At 37.9% G+C, this 18598-nt stretch overlaps 1 protein-coding gene across 1 annotated transcript in view; it reads right to left on the bottom strand.

The window, feature by feature from the left end:
• Positions 1-18598, bottom strand: part of PATJ (PATJ crumbs cell polarity complex component) — a 357124-nt gene that overhangs the window by 193803 nt on the left and 144723 nt on the right. The window contains exons 25-26 of the mRNA XM_007464279.1: positions 7166-7276; positions 2558-2635 (exon numbers count right to left, since the gene is read on the bottom strand). Of these exons, the coding sequence (XP_007464341.1) occupies positions 2558-2635; positions 7166-7276 (189 nt within the window). The remainder of the gene's footprint in view (positions 1-2557; positions 2636-7165; positions 7277-18598) is intronic.

Here is an 18598-nt window from a genome sequence, read left to right as displayed (position 1 = left end):
CGTGGCCGCTGAGCCTGCGCGTCCGGAGCCTGTGCTCTGCAACGGGAGAGGCCACAACAGTGAGAGGCCCGCGTATCGCCAAAAAAAAAAAAAAGGACCTTAGAAGGAAATGTATGGTCTGAAATGACTATTTTAGAAAACAAGAATGGTTAAAAATTAATAAATTCTACAACTATCTAAAGATTATTAGGTGGGGGGGGGGAGGAAATAAACCCAAATAAGACAATATAAAAATGAGAACAAAATTAATTAAGCAGAATAAAGATATAACCAGAGAAGACTAACAGCTCAAAATTTAATTCTTCAAAATGAGGACTTAAATGAAAAATTACTTTCAAGATTAATAAACTATATTCATAATGCAAAAGAACTACTTTGAAGAGAACACAGATAATACACGTTAAGAGAATAAACAACTTTATACCAACAAATGCAAAAATTAGGTGATATCAATATTCCTAGAAAAGAGTCAGTAATCAAAACTGACTCTAAAAGGAACAGAAAATCTGAATAGCTCAGTAACACAGGCCCTTGATGGCTTCATAAGCTAATCTGACCAAACATTTAAGGCATGGATAATTACTATTTTACACAAACTCTCAGCGAACTGAAAAGAAGAAATACTCCTACTATTCATTTTAGTAGGCTTCTATAACCAAAACCAGACAGGATAGTATATAAACGGAAAATTCCAGGCCAAACTTGTTCAAACTCACAGATGTAAAAATTCTAAAAGAAATAATACTAGCAAACAGGCAAAAAAGATCATGACCAAATTAATTTAAGATTGGTTTAACATTACAGAATCTATTAATATAATTCACCACATTAAGGAATTCAAGGAGAAAAAAAAAATCACATACAAATTATTTCAGTGAATGTAGATAATACATTTGATAAAATTCAATGTCAATCCCATTCATGATAAAAATTCTTAGCAAAATAAGAATGAAAGGGAATACTTCTGTAACCAAAGGATAATCTACAAAAACTTACAGCACATATCATATTTAATGGTTAAATATTGAAAGCAATTTCCTAACTACCAGGAGGTAAAACAATAAGAATGTTAGCTCTTATTACTTCCATTAAACACCACAGAGGTCTTAGCAGACATAATAAAACAAGGGATAAAATACTGGAAAGGGAAGAAGAAAACTGCCTTTATCCAAAGTGGTTATTATTATCCATATAGAAAATTCAGAAATGAAAATCTACATAGTACTAGAATTTGGGATTCATATTCTTATTAAAAATTATATATATATATATGTATATGTGAAGTACGTACATCAAGACACTAAAAGCATACAGCGAGACACTAAAAGCGTCTACATAAAATATTTAATAAGTTTATCTTTAGGTGGTGGGTTTACGAGAGATTTTAACTTTTTTATTTCAGCATTTTAGTTTTCCCAGTGTCCTGAACCAGATTATTTTATAAAAGAATAAGAGAATAATGTTACAAGATGTCAAAAAATATATAAAATTCAATTTCATATCTACATACTAGCAACAGAAAGTGCAATTTAAAAATATTTAAAAGCAACACAAAATATAAGGATTTCTAGGAATAAACCAAAGATTTACAAAGCCTTTCTGAGGAAAATGATAACAATTAATTGTAAGAAATAAAAGAGGAATTTAATAAATAGAAAGACATACCAGGTTAATGGTTAAGAAGGCTCAATATCATAAAGATGTAAATTCTTTACAATTTATAGATCTGACACAACTCCAATCAAAATTGTCAAAGAGATTTTTTGGTAGAATTTGACAAGCTAATTATAAAATTAAATGGAAAAGAAAAAGGACACAAATAGGTAATACACTTCTAAAGAAAAAGAAATATGTAAAGGAGATTGCTCTACTAGAAAACAAGATTTATTATTAGACTTTAATAATTTAGGCAGGGCAGCATTTGTGCTGGGATAAACAAATGGAACGAAGAGAAAGCTCAGAAACAATCTTCCTCTGATAACCTGAGATATGACAGAGGTTGTGATGCAAAGGAGGGCCCATTTAAAAGGGTGGGATAATTATTTATCTTTATGGGGAAAAATGAAAATCCATCCTATCTGACACCATATCCTAAGATAAACTTTATATCAACTAATTCTACTAGAATAGAGGTGGGGAAACAGGAGTGGAGGATTAACTGTGATTGACAGTAAGAAACGTTTTCTCAGGAGAGATGACCTTTGACCTGCTCCTTCCAGAATGAAAAGGAAGAGCAATGTGGAAAATGGACTTCCAGGCTGAGGGAGCAGCAAGATCAAAGTCTGTGAAACTTTCTGGGAATAGACAGACCACCAGCCCAGCTGAACAGGAAAGACAGAGAAAGATGATGACGGCTGATTGGCGCGTCATGACATTTTTACACCTATACTCCACTAGGCCTTCATCCAGGCCAGAATCAGTCATGTTCACAGAAGGGAAATATTATAACTACAGTACTTCTATCCTGATACTCATCAAGAAAACACTTATTAATTGCAGCTCAGATATGCAAAAAGAAACTAAAAACATTTTTTAAAAGCTTGCGAGTTTAGGTTACCTTTTCTTTTTTTTCTCGGGTGTCTTGGTCCTCGTTATTAGTGATTTTTTTGGCCTTGTTATGTGCACTAGGGATGACCTACCACCACAAAAACAAGGAAGGGGGAAAAGGAAAACATTTAAATGTCACAATCATTACGTGGCTTTAATTTTTTTTAAAAACCATTAAAATCCTACTTAACTCTCTAACTTTCCCTAAAAGTAAAGATACGAGAAGTACAATTCAAGGCAAACAATACACCTTGGGAAATCTAACAAGCTATAAAACCCAAAATGTGCGTGTGTGTGTGTGTATGTGTGTGTGTGTGTGTGTGTGTGTGTGTGTGTAGCATCAAGGGGCAATAAGTTCACAGGCTTGTGTAGTTCCAGAAAGTGAAGATGAAGACTAAGAAGGTCACAATACTTACTGTCATCCAAACATCTCATTTTGCGAAATACACTTTTAAGGGTAAGCAAAGTTAATTCCTAGAACGCTGAATGTAATGTTTATTTCATAGATCTACCTTATTCATCATTGTATCCCAGTTCAAGTATGACATCTAGCACACTGTGCACCTTCAATAAATATTTCACCATCACTGCTAGCATATAAATAAATTACAAAGCTATTTACACTCCTGGATAAAAGGTCAATGAGAGCTGGAATTTAGTGTTATTTATCACTATAACCCTGTTGCTCAGAAAAAGCCTAATACATAGTAGTGTTGAATAAATGTTTATAAATGAGTTAAACAGCTCAATTTCATAGAAATAATTTTAATTCTTAATGGTGCCAACATAATAGATTACTTTTTGACTCATTTCTTTTTGTAAAACTATCTATAAAACATCTTAGGAAAACACAAAACTGTTAGTGATTTTTTTAAAAAGGATCCTTAAATAGCTAACACAAATAATGTTGGCATGAAATCTGACGACAGACATGCAAATTAAAAGGAAAAATAAATATCCTTTCTCAGAAAATTAAAGGAACTTCCTGCCTAGGGATAATTTAGAAAACAAAACCAAAAAAACACTTCTCTCTAAAGGCAATTTAAGGGACTTCCCTGGCAGTGCAGTGGTTAAGACTTCACCTTCCAATATAGGGGGTGCGGGTTCAATCCCTGGTCAGGGAGCTAAGACCCAACATGCTTCATGGCCAAAAAATCAAAACAAAAAACAGAAGCAATATTGTAACAAATTCAATAAAGACTTTAAATATGGTCCACATCAAAAAAAAAATCTTTAAAAAAAATAAAAAAGGCAATTTAAGATTAATTCTTCTTTACTTTTAACTTAGAGTCTAAGGAAATTAATTTTGGAATAAATAAAGTCTCAGGAATGTTTCACTTAAGTAAAAAACAACAGTAGTGATAAAGCAACATGTTTTTGGTGCTTCCTACGTAAATAGACACTGTACTTAATATTTATTTCTCTATTTATTTATTTTTAATATTTATTTGGCTGCGCCAGGTCTTAGTTGCGGCACACGGGATCTTCTATGCAGCATGCGGGATCAGTTGTGGCACGTGGACTCCTTTAGTTGCAGCAAGACGGATCTAGTTTCCCAACCAGGGATCGAACCTGGGCCCCCTGCACTGGGAGTGTGGATTCTTCGCCACTGGACCACCAGGGAAGTTCTCTGTTTAATATATACAACAACCTAAGTCAGAGTTCAAAAACTAGTGGGTCTACAGGTATATGTTTCTTGTCCTAAAGAATTTTAAGACAGGAGCTTCCCTTGTGGCGCAGTGGTTAAGAATCTGCCTGCCAATGCAGGGTACACGGGTTCGAGCCCTGGTCCGGGAAGATCCCACGTGCTGTGGAGCAACTAAGCCCGTGCACCACAACTACTGAGCCTGCGCTATAGAGGCCACGAGCCACAACTACTGAGCCTGCATGCCACAACTACTGAAGCCCACGCGCCTAGAGCCTGTGCTCTGCAACAAGAGAAGCCACTGCAATGAGAAGCCCACGCACCGCAACAAAGAGTAGCCCCCGCTCACAGCAACTAGAGCAAGCCCACACGCAGCAACGAAGACCCAACGCAGCCATAGATAAATAAAAATAGAATTTTAAAACAAATACTTTGTCTCTCTAGAAAGTTGTAATACCTGCCTACACTGGACCTACTTTCTCCTCTGAAAAAAACAGCTGAAACTGAATGGCAGAAGCTTCGTGATGGGACAAAATATTAGCTGCCATTCACAGAGTTTGCAATGTTTGCTTTTCAAAGAGCAGAGAAATATCTTTCTGTATGCATACCATTAGCAAAATTTGGAAGACAAAAGGCCCACCAAAAAGACTATATCTTTAAGAAAAGTAGGACAGCACATGTTTCTTATGAAAGTAAAAAATATATTTCTATACGACTAATACACAAAATGTACACGTGTCCAAAAAATTTAGGTGCCATTATGAAACAATGATATTAGGGAAATACAAATGGAATACAGGAAAAGATAAAACAACACATGATAATAAATTTAATGAACTGAAGGCCTGATGCCAATTTCAAAAGGGTTTGTTTTTTTTAATATATTAAAAAAAAACCCTAATGCTACTGTGAAATGCAATTTTAACTGGAAAAAGTTACCTTGGCATAAAAACTTTCTATAGAGGTGTACAGTATAAATCATGAGTTTTGCTCTCAAATAAGCATTTACCAAGTAAATCTAAGCGTATACACACATTTCTTTCTAGCAGGCTAAAAAAATAGTTGAGAAATTCAGGAGGAAAAGCTTAAAAAGGTAATGTGTTGTTGATCCTCCTAAACCACCTGCTAAAAGCACAAATATAAAAAAATAAAACACAACTCAAAAAAAAGGTACAAATATAAACACCACTGCTCAGTTCATGGTGTTGATGAGAATTTCCATGTAACCAAGGCATGTTTAGACACAGGACCTTGATGGAAATGACTTATTTGCGGGTTTTGAAGAAAGTCTCAAAGTTTAATGTAAACTGATCAAAAATAATTAAGAATTTGGCTATATTTTCTATTCCTGTGATGACCAATATAACTTGCAAGAATAAGTAAGCCGAAGAGAGCACCATTTGGCAAAGATTTGAAACTTGATTCCTTTCATTTCCTTATTCAACTGGAATCACTTTGTTCTTAAAAAAAAAAAAAAGGAACAATCATGGACATTAATATCATCGCCATCCCTTGGCTAGAATCACAGATAGTTCAATGTTTGATGCACCCAATGCACAATGTAACAGTCTGTGATGCTGCCTGAGGGTTAAGTAACTTGAACATGGGGCGATGCTGAAGACATTTTCCCTTTTTTTGAACAGTTGAAAGAAAATGTACTGTTTATGTCATCCAAATGAAAATTTCGACCTCAGCTCACCAACAAAGGCTGGATTAAAATCTTGGCCGTTTTGGCTGACTTTATAACCTATTAAAATGCTTTGAATATTTTTCAGAGGGGCATTTGCAAGTGACCACATAAATGTATAATCTGATTGGCTCATTCTCGCTCAAAACTATTTCTTTGGAAGTGTCATTTGGCAGGGAATAATCTGGCCAATTTTCCTACAGAATTCAGTTTCCAGAAATAAAAGTGATGGCCTCAATGACTTTCTCAATATTGTAAGAGTTAAAAGGTAGATTCCAATAAATCTAGAATTTCAAATTGTATAAAAATGTGAAGACCTTATTCAGTTTACCTCTCTCAATTAGTCTTGATGGTGTAAACAGAGCACTAAGACTGGAAGGGGGCTGTGCTGCAGTGCAGTGCACCACAGCAGAGCTGCCCAGGTCGGGTGAGGCTGCAACCCACTGTGTGCAGGCAGGCTACAAGCGTGCTGAAATAGCATGTTGATGCCTTCACCCTTGGGACAGCCAGACATCTGTTTACACAGTTTGCCATACGAATATTATTTTCTGTATTCCCTGACATAAAAAAAGGTTGAAAGGCACTGCATTAGCGAATTGAAAAGCAAAGTTTTAAAAAACATGCAGAGTTTTTCTACTGTTCATAAGTGTCTATGTTTTGAACGGCTGTTTTCCATTATAAAATAAAGAAAAATAAACATTGCTTCCAGGTACAGGGCTTACGGGGCTGCATATTGCAATATAAAATACACATCCTGCCACTAACATCTGTGTATCAGAGTTCTAATTCCATACCAAATAAGTAATTTATTATAGAAAAAAAATTCTATGATTAAATACTGCTCTTTGCGAATTCAGAATCTTTAACAGAACATACAACAATGCAACACGTCTGAATTTTTACATGCCTGTAAAAATACCGACTATTTGGTGGTCCCTCTAGAATGTTTTTAACCCTGACCTACTCTGTATTCAAAGTATTTTATAAACAAAGTAACTGGTTCAGAAAGGTTAGGTAACTTGCCTCCAAATTAGCAAAACTGGTAAATAGGGAATCAAGGAATCAAAAATGGGTCTGTTAGACTCCACTGCACACTGGAATAACTCAAAGTTGACCAGGAAATCAAAATCAGAGGAAAAAAGGGAAAATTGAGGTTAATGACTAAATTTTAATGAAGTTAATGCTTCCTTTAAGTAATAGTAGAATAACAGTAAAAATATATTGAAAAATACTTGGAGGCAAAAGCTTGGTCCACAGATATAGAGAATATTTTTTAAGTAGCTTACTCTTGGAGTGGATGACAAGCTCTGAACAACAAACACCACAGGGTTTCCTGCATTCTTAATGGCCTCAACCGCTTCTCTGTGAGAGGCATTCTGCAAATCTACTCCAGACACCTAAAAACACAGAAGCAATTTATTTCAATTAGAAGGGCAGCAGATCTTGTAGATAGGTTAATTCAAAGTTCATGCGTATTATCTAGTTATGAGAACAGCCAGAGTCGAATGAATTATACCAAAGCCAGAAAAAAATAAGATTGACCCAAAAAAGCTTTGCTGTTTTAGGAGATTATGTTTAAGGATATTAATGTTTCGCCTTCAAGAAAAGTAAATAAGGTAAATATCTTAATAACAATGGCCCTGATTAAATATAATTATCCAAAATAGGCAGCTCAGTCAGTAACAGAACCTTAAAAAGCGTCTGAGCTTGTAATTTCACCTCTGTCACTATCACAGTACACAATTCTGAGTGAGAGCAGGGGGTGGGGATCTCTCTGGACTCACCTTCTCTCAAGTAAACTGAGAAGAATGACATTTTAAGCAAATTGCCCATTATCACAGTTGAGAAGCTGAACACTTCTCAAATTACATCAAAAAAGAAGTATAAAAACACCCATAGGTTCTTTCTAAAAGAGTTCTGTTTTCAACAAATTTGAGTATGTGGAATCTAGAAAAATGGTAGAGATGAACTTATTTGCAAAGCAGAAATCGAGTCACAGATGTAGAGAACAAATTTACAGTTACCAAGGGGGGAAGGGAGGGGGCTGGATGAATTGGGATATTGGGACTGACATACATACACTACTATGTATAAAATAGATAACTAATGAGAACCTACTGTATAGCACAGGGAACTCTACTCAATGCTCTGTGGTGATCTAAATGGGAAGGAAATCTAAAAAAGAGTGGGTATATGTATACATATAACTGATTCACTTTGCTGTACAGCAAGAAACTAACCAACATTGTAAAGCAACTATACTCCAATAAAAATTAATTTAAAAAACTGGGGGAAGTGTAAACATCTCCTTATTATATAAATCTGGGAGAACACAACTTGTGAACATGCCCATAATCTCAAAGAGCATTCTGTATTTATCAGACATATTTACAAGAACCAATTTTTGAAACTGATAACGTAAGGAAGCCTTGGTAAAAGTCGAGGTGGTTTACAGCCAGTTGATAGCGACAATTTGTGAATATTGTTTGGCCATAAGGGAATCAAAGAAATAGGAATGTAAGTGAAGAGGGATGTGGGATCAAGTTTGGTTTTTGTTTTTAAGATGGGATAGATTACAGTAATAATGATGCAGTGGAAAGGAAAACTGAAGGGTAGAGAGGAGTGATGACCGTGGAAGCAAATCCTTGGACAGTGAAAAGAGAATGACTTCCACTGTACAAGTTAGACTGGCTCTGGATAGAAGAAACATAAATAGTTCATTTGCTGTGACAAATACAGTCAGAAAAAAGCTTTGGTATGCAGTGGGAGCAAGGGGAAACTCTCTTTTGACTGCTTCTATTTTCTCAATGAAATAAGAAACAAGAACCGTAAACAGAGATTAAGACTGCGGCAGGAGGCATAGGAGGTTTGCAGTAGTTACCTCTGAAAGTAGAAGAATGGAACAACTCGGGAAATACTACAGGGAAGAATTAAAGACCCACTTGAGGGGGTGGTCATGAATTTAAAATGAGACCAGACAGCATGGGTGGTTATTTTCTCCAGTCGTGCTAGAGATCTGAAAAGAGCAAAAAGTTGCACTTAACTAGGATGTGGTTGGTTCTCCCAGGCAAGTTCAGGGAAAGGAAAGAGGATCAAAGGAGTTGGAAGTATAAGCAAGGGAGCGATAGGATGATAAGTCACTGAATCCGAGCAGAGTGAGGAAGAAAGTGAGCATGCCAGAAGCCGAGAGACAGAAGCGAGGGTCCTAAGGTAGGAGATACGAGCCCAGTGTGTTAGAGGGGTTTAAACCCAGGTTAAGTCTAAAGTACAGAGAAAGAGGAGAGAGAGGAAAGAGGTGAGGTCAGGGAGGCAGCTGAAGCCACCTGCAAAATCCAAAAGGCCATGGCAAGAACTTTGGCTTTTTATTCTAACAGGTATCAATGAAGATTTTAATGCTCTGTAAAAGCTCTTTTCCCACATGAGTTGAGGAAGGATACGAATAATAGTAAACGAAAAACATACAGACAAAAATTAAAGTAACACATAAAAGCTGTCAAAACAGTTTGATGAAGCTTCTTTCAAATAACCGGATCCCCGAAATATTCAACAGTAAGAGAAGTAGAGGCTATATGAGACGCCTTCCTCCTCTAGTAATTATCAGTTTTTGTTTCCCTAACAGAGATTTCCACATTGTTAAATGGGAATCACCGAAGTCGGGAAGGTAGGAAAAAAACAGTATTCTGTCATATTACAACACAAAAATAATCTTAGTTTTTCTCAGCTTTAAAATTATAACTTAAGAGTATGTTCATTCACCCAGATGAAGACCCATTTCTAAAAATTACATTAAATTCTAACTTCCTAGTTTAAAAAACTCTTCTTTATATGAACCTAAACCTTTCATGCAATTGTTTCAAGACAAAGAGAAATGATTATTAAACTTCACTAACAAAACAAAAAAGTAATGCTTTTCATAGAAAAAAGTAAATGACTCATTATGCTTCACAAAATATATATTAGAGTGTAACATTTCAGGGCTGTTGTGAATTTGAAGAAATATAAATTATTAAATATGAGATAAAACAGTGGGCTCTTATTAGTATGTGTATGAGTGATGATGATTAAATGAGAGAATACTTTATATTCAACTGAGTGCAGAGAAAGATGAGAAAAAGAAACAAAATTCAAAAAGATTAAAAAAGTAAATAATCCAATTAGAAAACAGGCAAAAACACAAACAAACATTTCACCAAAGAGGGTACTGGATGGCAATCAAGTACATGAAAAGTTCTTTCTCATTAGCCATTAGGGAACCACAAATTAAAACAACAATGATATCACTACATACCTATCAAGAATGGCTAAAATGAAAAACAATGACAACACCAAATGTTGATGAGGATGCAGAGAAACTGAATCACTCATACATTGCTGGTGGAAATACAAAACAGTACAGCCATTCTGGAAAATAGTTTGACAGTTTCTTAAAACTAAAAAGGAACTTAACATACAACCCAGCAATTACACTCTTGGGCATCTATCCCAGAGACACAAAAGACTTATCTTCACTCAGGAACTTGTATACAAATGTTTATAGGAGCTTTATTCATAATAGCCACGAACTGGAAACCACCAAAGTGACTTTCAGTGGGTGAATGGTTAAACAGTGGTACCTCCATACCATGGGATACTACTCATCCATAAAAAGGGATGAACGAGGAGGCATCTTCAAGTTGGCAGAGGAGTAAGATGCGGAGATCACCTTCCTCCCCACAAATACATCAGAAATACATCTACATGTGGAACAACCCTTACAGAACACCTACGGAACACTGGCAGAAAACCTCAGACCTCCCAAAAGGCAAGAAACTCCCCACGTACCTGGGTAGGGCAAAAAGAGAAAAGAATAAACAGAGACAAAAGATTAGGGACGGGACCTGCACCAGTGGGAGGGAGCTGTGAAGGAGGAAAAGTTTCCACACACTGGGAAGCTCCTGCACCGGTGGAGACGGGGGCTGGGCAGAGGGGAAGCTTCAGAGCCAAGGAGGACAGCGCAGCAACAGGGGTGCGGAGGGCAAAGCAGAGAGATTCCCGCACAGAGGATCGGTGCCGACCGGCTCTCACCAGCCCGAGAGTCTTGTCTGCTCACCCGCCAGAGAGGGTGGGAGCGGGGAGCTGAGGCTCGGGTTTCGGAGGTCAGATCCCAGGGAGAGGACTGGGGTTGGCTGAGTGAACACAGCCTGAAGGGGGCTAGTGCGCCACAGCTAGACGGGAGCGAGTCCGGGAAAAAGTCTGGAACTGCCTAAGAGGCAAGAGACCATTTTTTCGGGGTGCGCGAGGAGACGGGATTCACAGCATCACCTAAACGAGCTCCAGAGACGGGCACGAGCTGTGGCTATCAGCGTGGACCCCAGAGATGGGCATGAGACACTAAGGCGGCTGCTGCTGCAGCCAGCAAGAATCCTGTGTGCAAGCACAGATCACTATCCACACCTCCCCTCCTGGGAGCCTGTGTCGCCCACCACTGCCAGGGTCCTGAGATCCAGGGACAATTTCCACGGGAGAACATACGGAGTGCCGCAGGCTGTTGCAACATCACCTTGGCCTCTGTCACGGCAAGCTCGCCCCGCATTCTGTACCCCTCCATCCTCCTGACTGAGTGAGCCAGAGACCCCCAATCAGCTGCTCCTTTAACCCCGTCCTGTCTGGGCGGGGAACAGATGTGCTCAGGGGACCTACACACAGAGGCGGGGTCAGATCCAAAGCTGAACCCCAGGAACTGTGCAAACAAAGAAGAGTGAGGGAAATTTCTCCCAGAAGCTTCAGGAGCAGCAGATTAAATGTCCACAATAAACGCGATGTACCCTTCATCTCTGGAATACCTGAATAGACAACGAATCATCCCAAAATTGAGGCAGTAGACGTTAGGAGCAACTGTACACTTAGGGTTTGCTTTCTGCATCGAATTTGTTTCTGGTTTTAGGTTTATCTTGGTTTAGTATTTACAGCTAATTACCAATAGTAGATTTCTTTTATTGATTGGGTTGCTCTCTTCCTTTTTTTATATATATATTTTTTTCTTTTTCCTTTTTCTCTTTTTGTGATTGTGTATGTGTATGCTTCTTTGTGTGATTTAGTCTGCATAGCTTTGCTTTTCCCATTTGCCTAGGGTTCTGTCTGTCCGTTTTTCGGGTTTTTTTTGTTAGTATAGTGTTTAGCGCCTGTTGTCATTGGTGGATTTGTTTCTTGGTTTGGTTGCTCTTTCTTTTTTAATTACTTTTAATTTTTTAAATTGTTAATAATTTTTATTTTAATAACTATATCTTCTTTTTCTTTTCTTTCTTTCTTTTTTTTTTCTCCCTTTTCTTCTGAGCCATGTGGCTGACAGGGTCTTGGTGCTCTGGCCAGGTGTCAAGCCTGAGCCTCTGAGGTGGGAGAGCCGAGAGCCGAGTTGAGGACACTGGTCCACCAGAGACCTCCAGGCCCCACATAATATCAAACAGTGAACATGCTCCCAGAGATCTCCATCTCAGCGCTAAGACCCAGCTCCACTCAACGACCAGCAAGCTACAGTGCTGGACACCCTATGTCAAACAACTAGCAAGACAGACACACAACCCCACCCATTAGCAGAGAGGTAGCTAAAATCATACTAAGGTCACAGACACCCCAAAACACACCACCGGATGTGGTCCTGACCACCAGAAAGACAAGATCCAACGTTATCCACCAGAACACAGGCACCAGTACCCTCTACCAGGAAACCTACACAACCCACTGAACCAACCTTACCCACTGCGAGAACACCAAAAACAACGGGAACTACAAACCTGCAGCCTGTGAAAAGGAAACCCCAAACACAGTAAGTTAAGAAAAATGAGAAGACAGAGAAATACACAGCACATGAAGGAGCAAGGTAAAAACCCACTGGACCAAACAAATGAAGAGGAAAGAGGCAGTCTACCTGAAAAAGAATTTAGAGTAATCATAGTAAAGATGATCCAAAACCTTGGAAACATAATGGAGAAAATACAAGAAACGTTTACAAAGGCCTCGAAGAACTAAAGAGCAAACGAACAATGATGAACAACACAAAAAATGAAATTAAAAATTCTCTGGAAGGAATCAACAGCAGAATAACTGAGGCAGAAGAATGGAAAAGTGACCTGGAAGATAAAATAGTGAAAATAAATACTGCAGAGCAGAATAAAGAAAAAAGAATGAAAAGAATTGAGGACAGTCTCAGAGACACCTGGGACAACATTAAACTCACCAACATTCGAATTACAGGGCTCCCAGAAGAAGAAGAGAAAAAAAAAAAGGACTGAGAAAATATTTGAAAAGATTATAGCTGAAAACTACTCTAATATGGGAAAGGATATAGTCAAGTCCAGGAAGCACAGAGAGGCCCATGCACAATAAATCCAAGGAGAAACATGCCAAGACACATATTAATCAAACTATCAAAAATTAAACACAAAGAAAAAATATTAAAAGCCGCAAGGGAAAAGCAACAAATAACGCACAAGGGAATCCCCATAATGTTAACAGCTGATCTTTCAGCAGAAACTCTCCAAGCCAGAAGGGAGTGGCAGGACATATTTAAAGTCATAAAAGGGAAAAACCTACGACCAGCATCACTCTAGCCAGAAAGGATCTCATTCAGACTTGCCAGAGAAATTAAAACTTTAACGGACAAGCAAAAACTATGAGAATTCAGCACCACCAAATGAGCTTTACAACAAATGCTAAAGGAACTTCTCTAGGCAGGAAACACAAAAGAAGGAAAAGATCTACAATAACAAACCCAAAACAATTAAGAAAATGGTAATAGGAACATACATATTGATAATTGCCTTAAATGTAAATGGATTAAATGCTCCAACCAAAAGACACAGACTGGCTGAATGGATACTAAAACAAGACCCATATATATGCTGTCTACAAGAGACCCACTTCAGACCTGGGGACACATACAGACTGAAAGTGAGAGGATGGAAAAAGATATTCCATGCAAATGGAAATCAAAAGAAAGCTGGAGCAGCAATTCAAATATTAGACAAAATAGACTTTAAAATAAAGACTATTACAACAGACAAAGAAGGACACTACATAATGATCAAGGGATCAATCCAAGAAGAAGGTATAACAATTGCAAATATTTGCGCACCCAACATAGGAGCACCTCAATACATAAGGCAAATGCTAACAGCCATAAAAGGGGAAATAAACAGTAACACAGTCATAGTAGGGGACTTTAACACCCCACTTTCACCAACAGACAGATCATCCAAAGTGAAAATAAATAAGGAAACACAAGATTTAAATGATACATTAAACAAGATGGACTTAATTGATATTTACAGGACATTCCATCTAAAAACAACAGAATACACTTTCTTCTCAAGTGCTCATGGAACATTCTTCAGGATAGATCATATCTTGGGTCACAAATCAAGCCTTGGTAAATTTAAGGAAACTGAAATCGTATCAAGTATCTTTATGGACCACAACGCTGTGAGAGTGGATATCAATTACAGGAAAAAATCTGTATAAAATACAAACACATGGAGGCTAAACAATACACTACTAAATAACCAAGGGATCATTGAAGAAATCAAAGAGGAAATCAAAAAATACCTAGAAACAAATGACAATGAAAACACAAAGACCCAAAACCTAAGGGAAGCAGCAAAAGCAGTTCTAACAGGTAAGTTTACAGCAATACAATCCTACATCGAGAAACAAGAAACATCTCAAATAAACAACCTAACCTTACACCTAAAGCAATCTGAGAAACAAGGACAAAAAAACCCAAAGTTAGCAGAAGAAATCATAAAGATCAGATCAGAAATAAATGAAAAAGAAATGAAGGGAATGATAGCAAAGATCAATACAACTAAAAGCTGGTTCTTTGAGAAGATAAACAAAATTGATAAACCATTAGCCAGACTCATCAAGAAAAAAAGGGAGAAGACTCAAATCAATAGAATCAGAAATGAAAAAGGAGAAGTAACAACTGACGCTGCAGAAATACAAAGGATCATGAGCGATTACTATAAGCAACTATATGCTTATTGGACAACAGGAAGAAATGCACAAATTCTTAGGAAAGCACAACCTTCTGAGACTGAACCAGGAAGAAATAGAAAATATAAGCAGACCAATCACAAGCACTGAAATTGAAAATGGGATTAAAAATCTTCCAACAAACAAAAGGCCAGGACCAGATGGCTTCACAGGTGAATTCTATCAAACATTTAGAGAAGACTTAACACCTATCCTTCTCAAACTCTTCCAAAATATAACAGAGGAAGGAAAACTCCCAAGCTCAACCTACGAGGCCACCATCACCCTGATACCAAAATCAGACAAACATGTCACAAAACAAGAAAACTATAAGCCAGTATCACTGATGAACAAAGATGCAAGAATCCTCAACAAAATACTAGTAAACGGAATCCAACAGCACATTAAAAGGATAATACACCATGATCAAGTGGGGTTTATCCCAGGAATGCAAGGATTCTTCAATATATGCAAATCAATCAATGTGATACACCATATTAACAAAGTGAAGGATAAAACCATATGATCATCTCAATAGATGCAGAAAAAGCTTTTGACAAAATTCAACACCCATGTATGATAAAAATCCTCTAGAAAGTAGGCAGAGAGAACTTACCTCAACATAATAAAGGCCATATATGAGAAACCTACAGCCAACATCATTCTCAATGGTGAAAAACTGAAACCATTTCCAGTAAGATCAGGAACAAGACAAGGTTGCCCACTCTCACCACTGTTATGCAAAATAGATTTGGAAGTTTTAAGCACAGCAATCACAGAAGAAAAGAAATAGTAGTAATCCAAATTGGAAAAGAAGAAGTAAAACTGTCACTGTTTGCAGATGACATGATACTCTACATAGAGGATCCTAAAGATGCTACCAGAATACTAGAGCTAATCAATGAATTTGGTAAAGTGGCAGGATACAAAATTAATGCACAAAAATCTCTCATATTCCTATACACCAATGATGAAAAATCTGAAAAAGAAACTAAGGAAACACTCCCATTAACCAGTGCAACAAAAAGAATAAAATACCTAGGAATAAATCTACATAAGGAGACAAAAGACCTGTATGCAGAAAACTATAAGACACTGATGAAAGAAATTAAAGATGATACAAACAGATGGAGAGGTATACCATGTTCTTGGATTGGAAGAATCAACATTGTGAAAATGACTCTACTACCCAAAGCAATTTACACATTCAATGCAATCCCTATCAATCTAGCAATGTCATTTTTCACAGAACTAGAACAAAAAATTTCACAATTTGTATGGAAACACAAAAGACCCCGAATAGCCAAAGCAATCTTGAGAAAGGAAAATGGAGCTGGAGGAATCAGGCTTCCTGACTTCAGACTATACTACAAAGCTACAGTAATCAAGACAGCATTGTACTGGCACAAAAACAGAAATATAGATCAATGGAACAGGATAGAAAGCCCAGAGAAAAACCCACGCACATATGGTCACCTTATCTTTGATAAAGGAGTCAAGAATATACAATGGAGAAAAGACAGCCTCTTCAATAAGTGGTGCTGGGAAAATTCGACAGCTACATGTAAAAGAATGAAATTAGAACTCCTTAACACCATACACGAAAATAAACCCAAAATGGATTAAAGACCTAAATGTAAGGCCAGAAACTATCAAACGCTTAGAGGAAAACAGGCAAAACACTCTATGACATAAATCACAGCAAGATCCTTTCTGACCCACCTCCTAGAAGAGTGGAAGTAAAAATAAAAGTAAACAAATAGGACCTAATGAAACTTAAAAGCTTTTGCACAGCAAAGGAAACCATAAACAAGACGAAAGACAACCCTCAGAATAAGAGAAAATATTTGCGAACGGAGCCACTGACAAAGGATTAATCTCCAAAATATACAAGCAGCTCATGCAGCTCAATATCAAATAAACAAACAACCCCATCCAAAAGTGGGCAGAAGACTTAAATAGACATTTCTCCAAAGAAGATATAGATTGCCAACAAACACATGAAAGGATGCTCAACATTACTAATCATTAGAGATATGCAAATCAAAACTACAATGAGGTATCACCTCACACTGGTCAGAATGGCCATCATCAAAAAATCTACAAACAATAAACGCTGGAGAGGGTGTGGAGAAAACAGAGACCTCTTGCACTGTTGGTGGGGATGTAAATTGATATAGCCACTATGGAGAACAGTATGGAGGTTCTTTAAAAAACTAAAAATAGGGCTTTCCCTGGTGGCACAGTGGTTAAGAATCCACCTGCAATTCAGGAGACACGGGTTCGAGACCTGGTCTGGGAAGATCCCACATGCCGCGGAGCAACTAAGCCCATGTGCCACAACTAATGAGCCTGCAATGTAGAGCCCGTGACCCACAACTACTGAGCCCGTGTGCCACAACTAATGAAGCCTGCGTGCCACAGAGTCTGTGCTCTGCAACAAGAGAAACCACTGCAATGAGACACCTGAGCACTGCAATGAAGAGTAGCCCCCTCTCACTGCAACTAGAGAAAGCCCACATGCAGCAACAAACAGCCAACACAGCCAAAAATAAATAAAATTAATTTAAAAATACAAAGTATAACTACCATATGAACCAGCAATCCCACTACTGGGAATATACCCTGAGCAAACCATACGTCAAAAAGAGTCATGTACCACTATGTTCATTGCAGCACTATTTACAATAGCCAGGACATGGAAGCAACCTAAGTGCCCATCAACAGACGAATGGATAAACAAGATGTGGCACATATATACAACGGAATATTACTCAGCCATAAAAAGAATCGAAATTGAGTTATTTGTAGTGAGGTTGATGGACCTAGAGACTGTCATACAGAGTGAAGTAAGTCAGAAAGAGAAAAACAAATACCGTATGCTAATACATATATATGGAATCTAAAAAAAAAAAAAAAAAACAATGGTTCTGAAGAACCTAGGGGCAGGACAGGAATAAAGACGCAGACATACAGAATGGACTTCAGGACCCAACGAGGGGGAAGGGTAAGCTGGGACGAAGTGAGAGAGTGGCATGGACATATATACACTACCAAATGTAAAATAGGTAGCTAGTGGGAAGCAGCCGCATAGCACAGGGAGATCAGCTCAGTGCTTGTGACCACCTAGAGGGGTGAGATAGGGATGGTGGGAGGGATACGCAAGAGGGAGGAGATATGGGGATATATGTATATATATAGCTGATTCACTCTGTCATACAGCAGAAACTAACACACCATTTTAAAGCAATTATACTCCAATAAAGATGTTAAAAATAAATAAATTTTTTAAAAGGGATGAACTATTGATAGACACAAGAAACTGAATGAACTTCAATGAAATTATGCTGAGTGAAGAAAACCAATGTCATAAAAGATACAGGGCTTCCCTGGTGGCACAGTGGTTGAGAGTCCGCCTGCTGATGCAGGGGACACGGGTTCATGCCCCGGTCCGGGAGGATCTCACATGCTGCAGAGTGGCTCGGCCCGTGAGCCACGGCCGCTGAGCCTGCGCATCCAGAGCCTGTGCTCCGCAACGGGAGAAGCCACAACAGTGAGAGGCCCGCGTACCGCAAAAAAAAAAGAAAAAAAAGATACAAAATGCATAATTCCATTTATGTAACAATTTGTAAAATAACATAAGTATAAACATGGAGAAACCGAACAGTGGTGGCCAGAGGCTAGGGATGGGGGTGGAGGGAATGGGAGAG

The sequence above is a fragment of the Lipotes vexillifer genome, unplaced genomic scaffold (genome assembly GCF_000442215.2).
Source record: "Lipotes vexillifer unplaced genomic scaffold, Lipotes_vexillifer_v1.1 scaffold47, whole genome shotgun sequence".
Lineage (NCBI taxonomy): Eukaryota > Metazoa > Chordata > Mammalia > Artiodactyla > Lipotidae > Lipotes > Lipotes vexillifer.
This window is presented reverse-complemented; position numbering and strand designations above follow the sequence as displayed.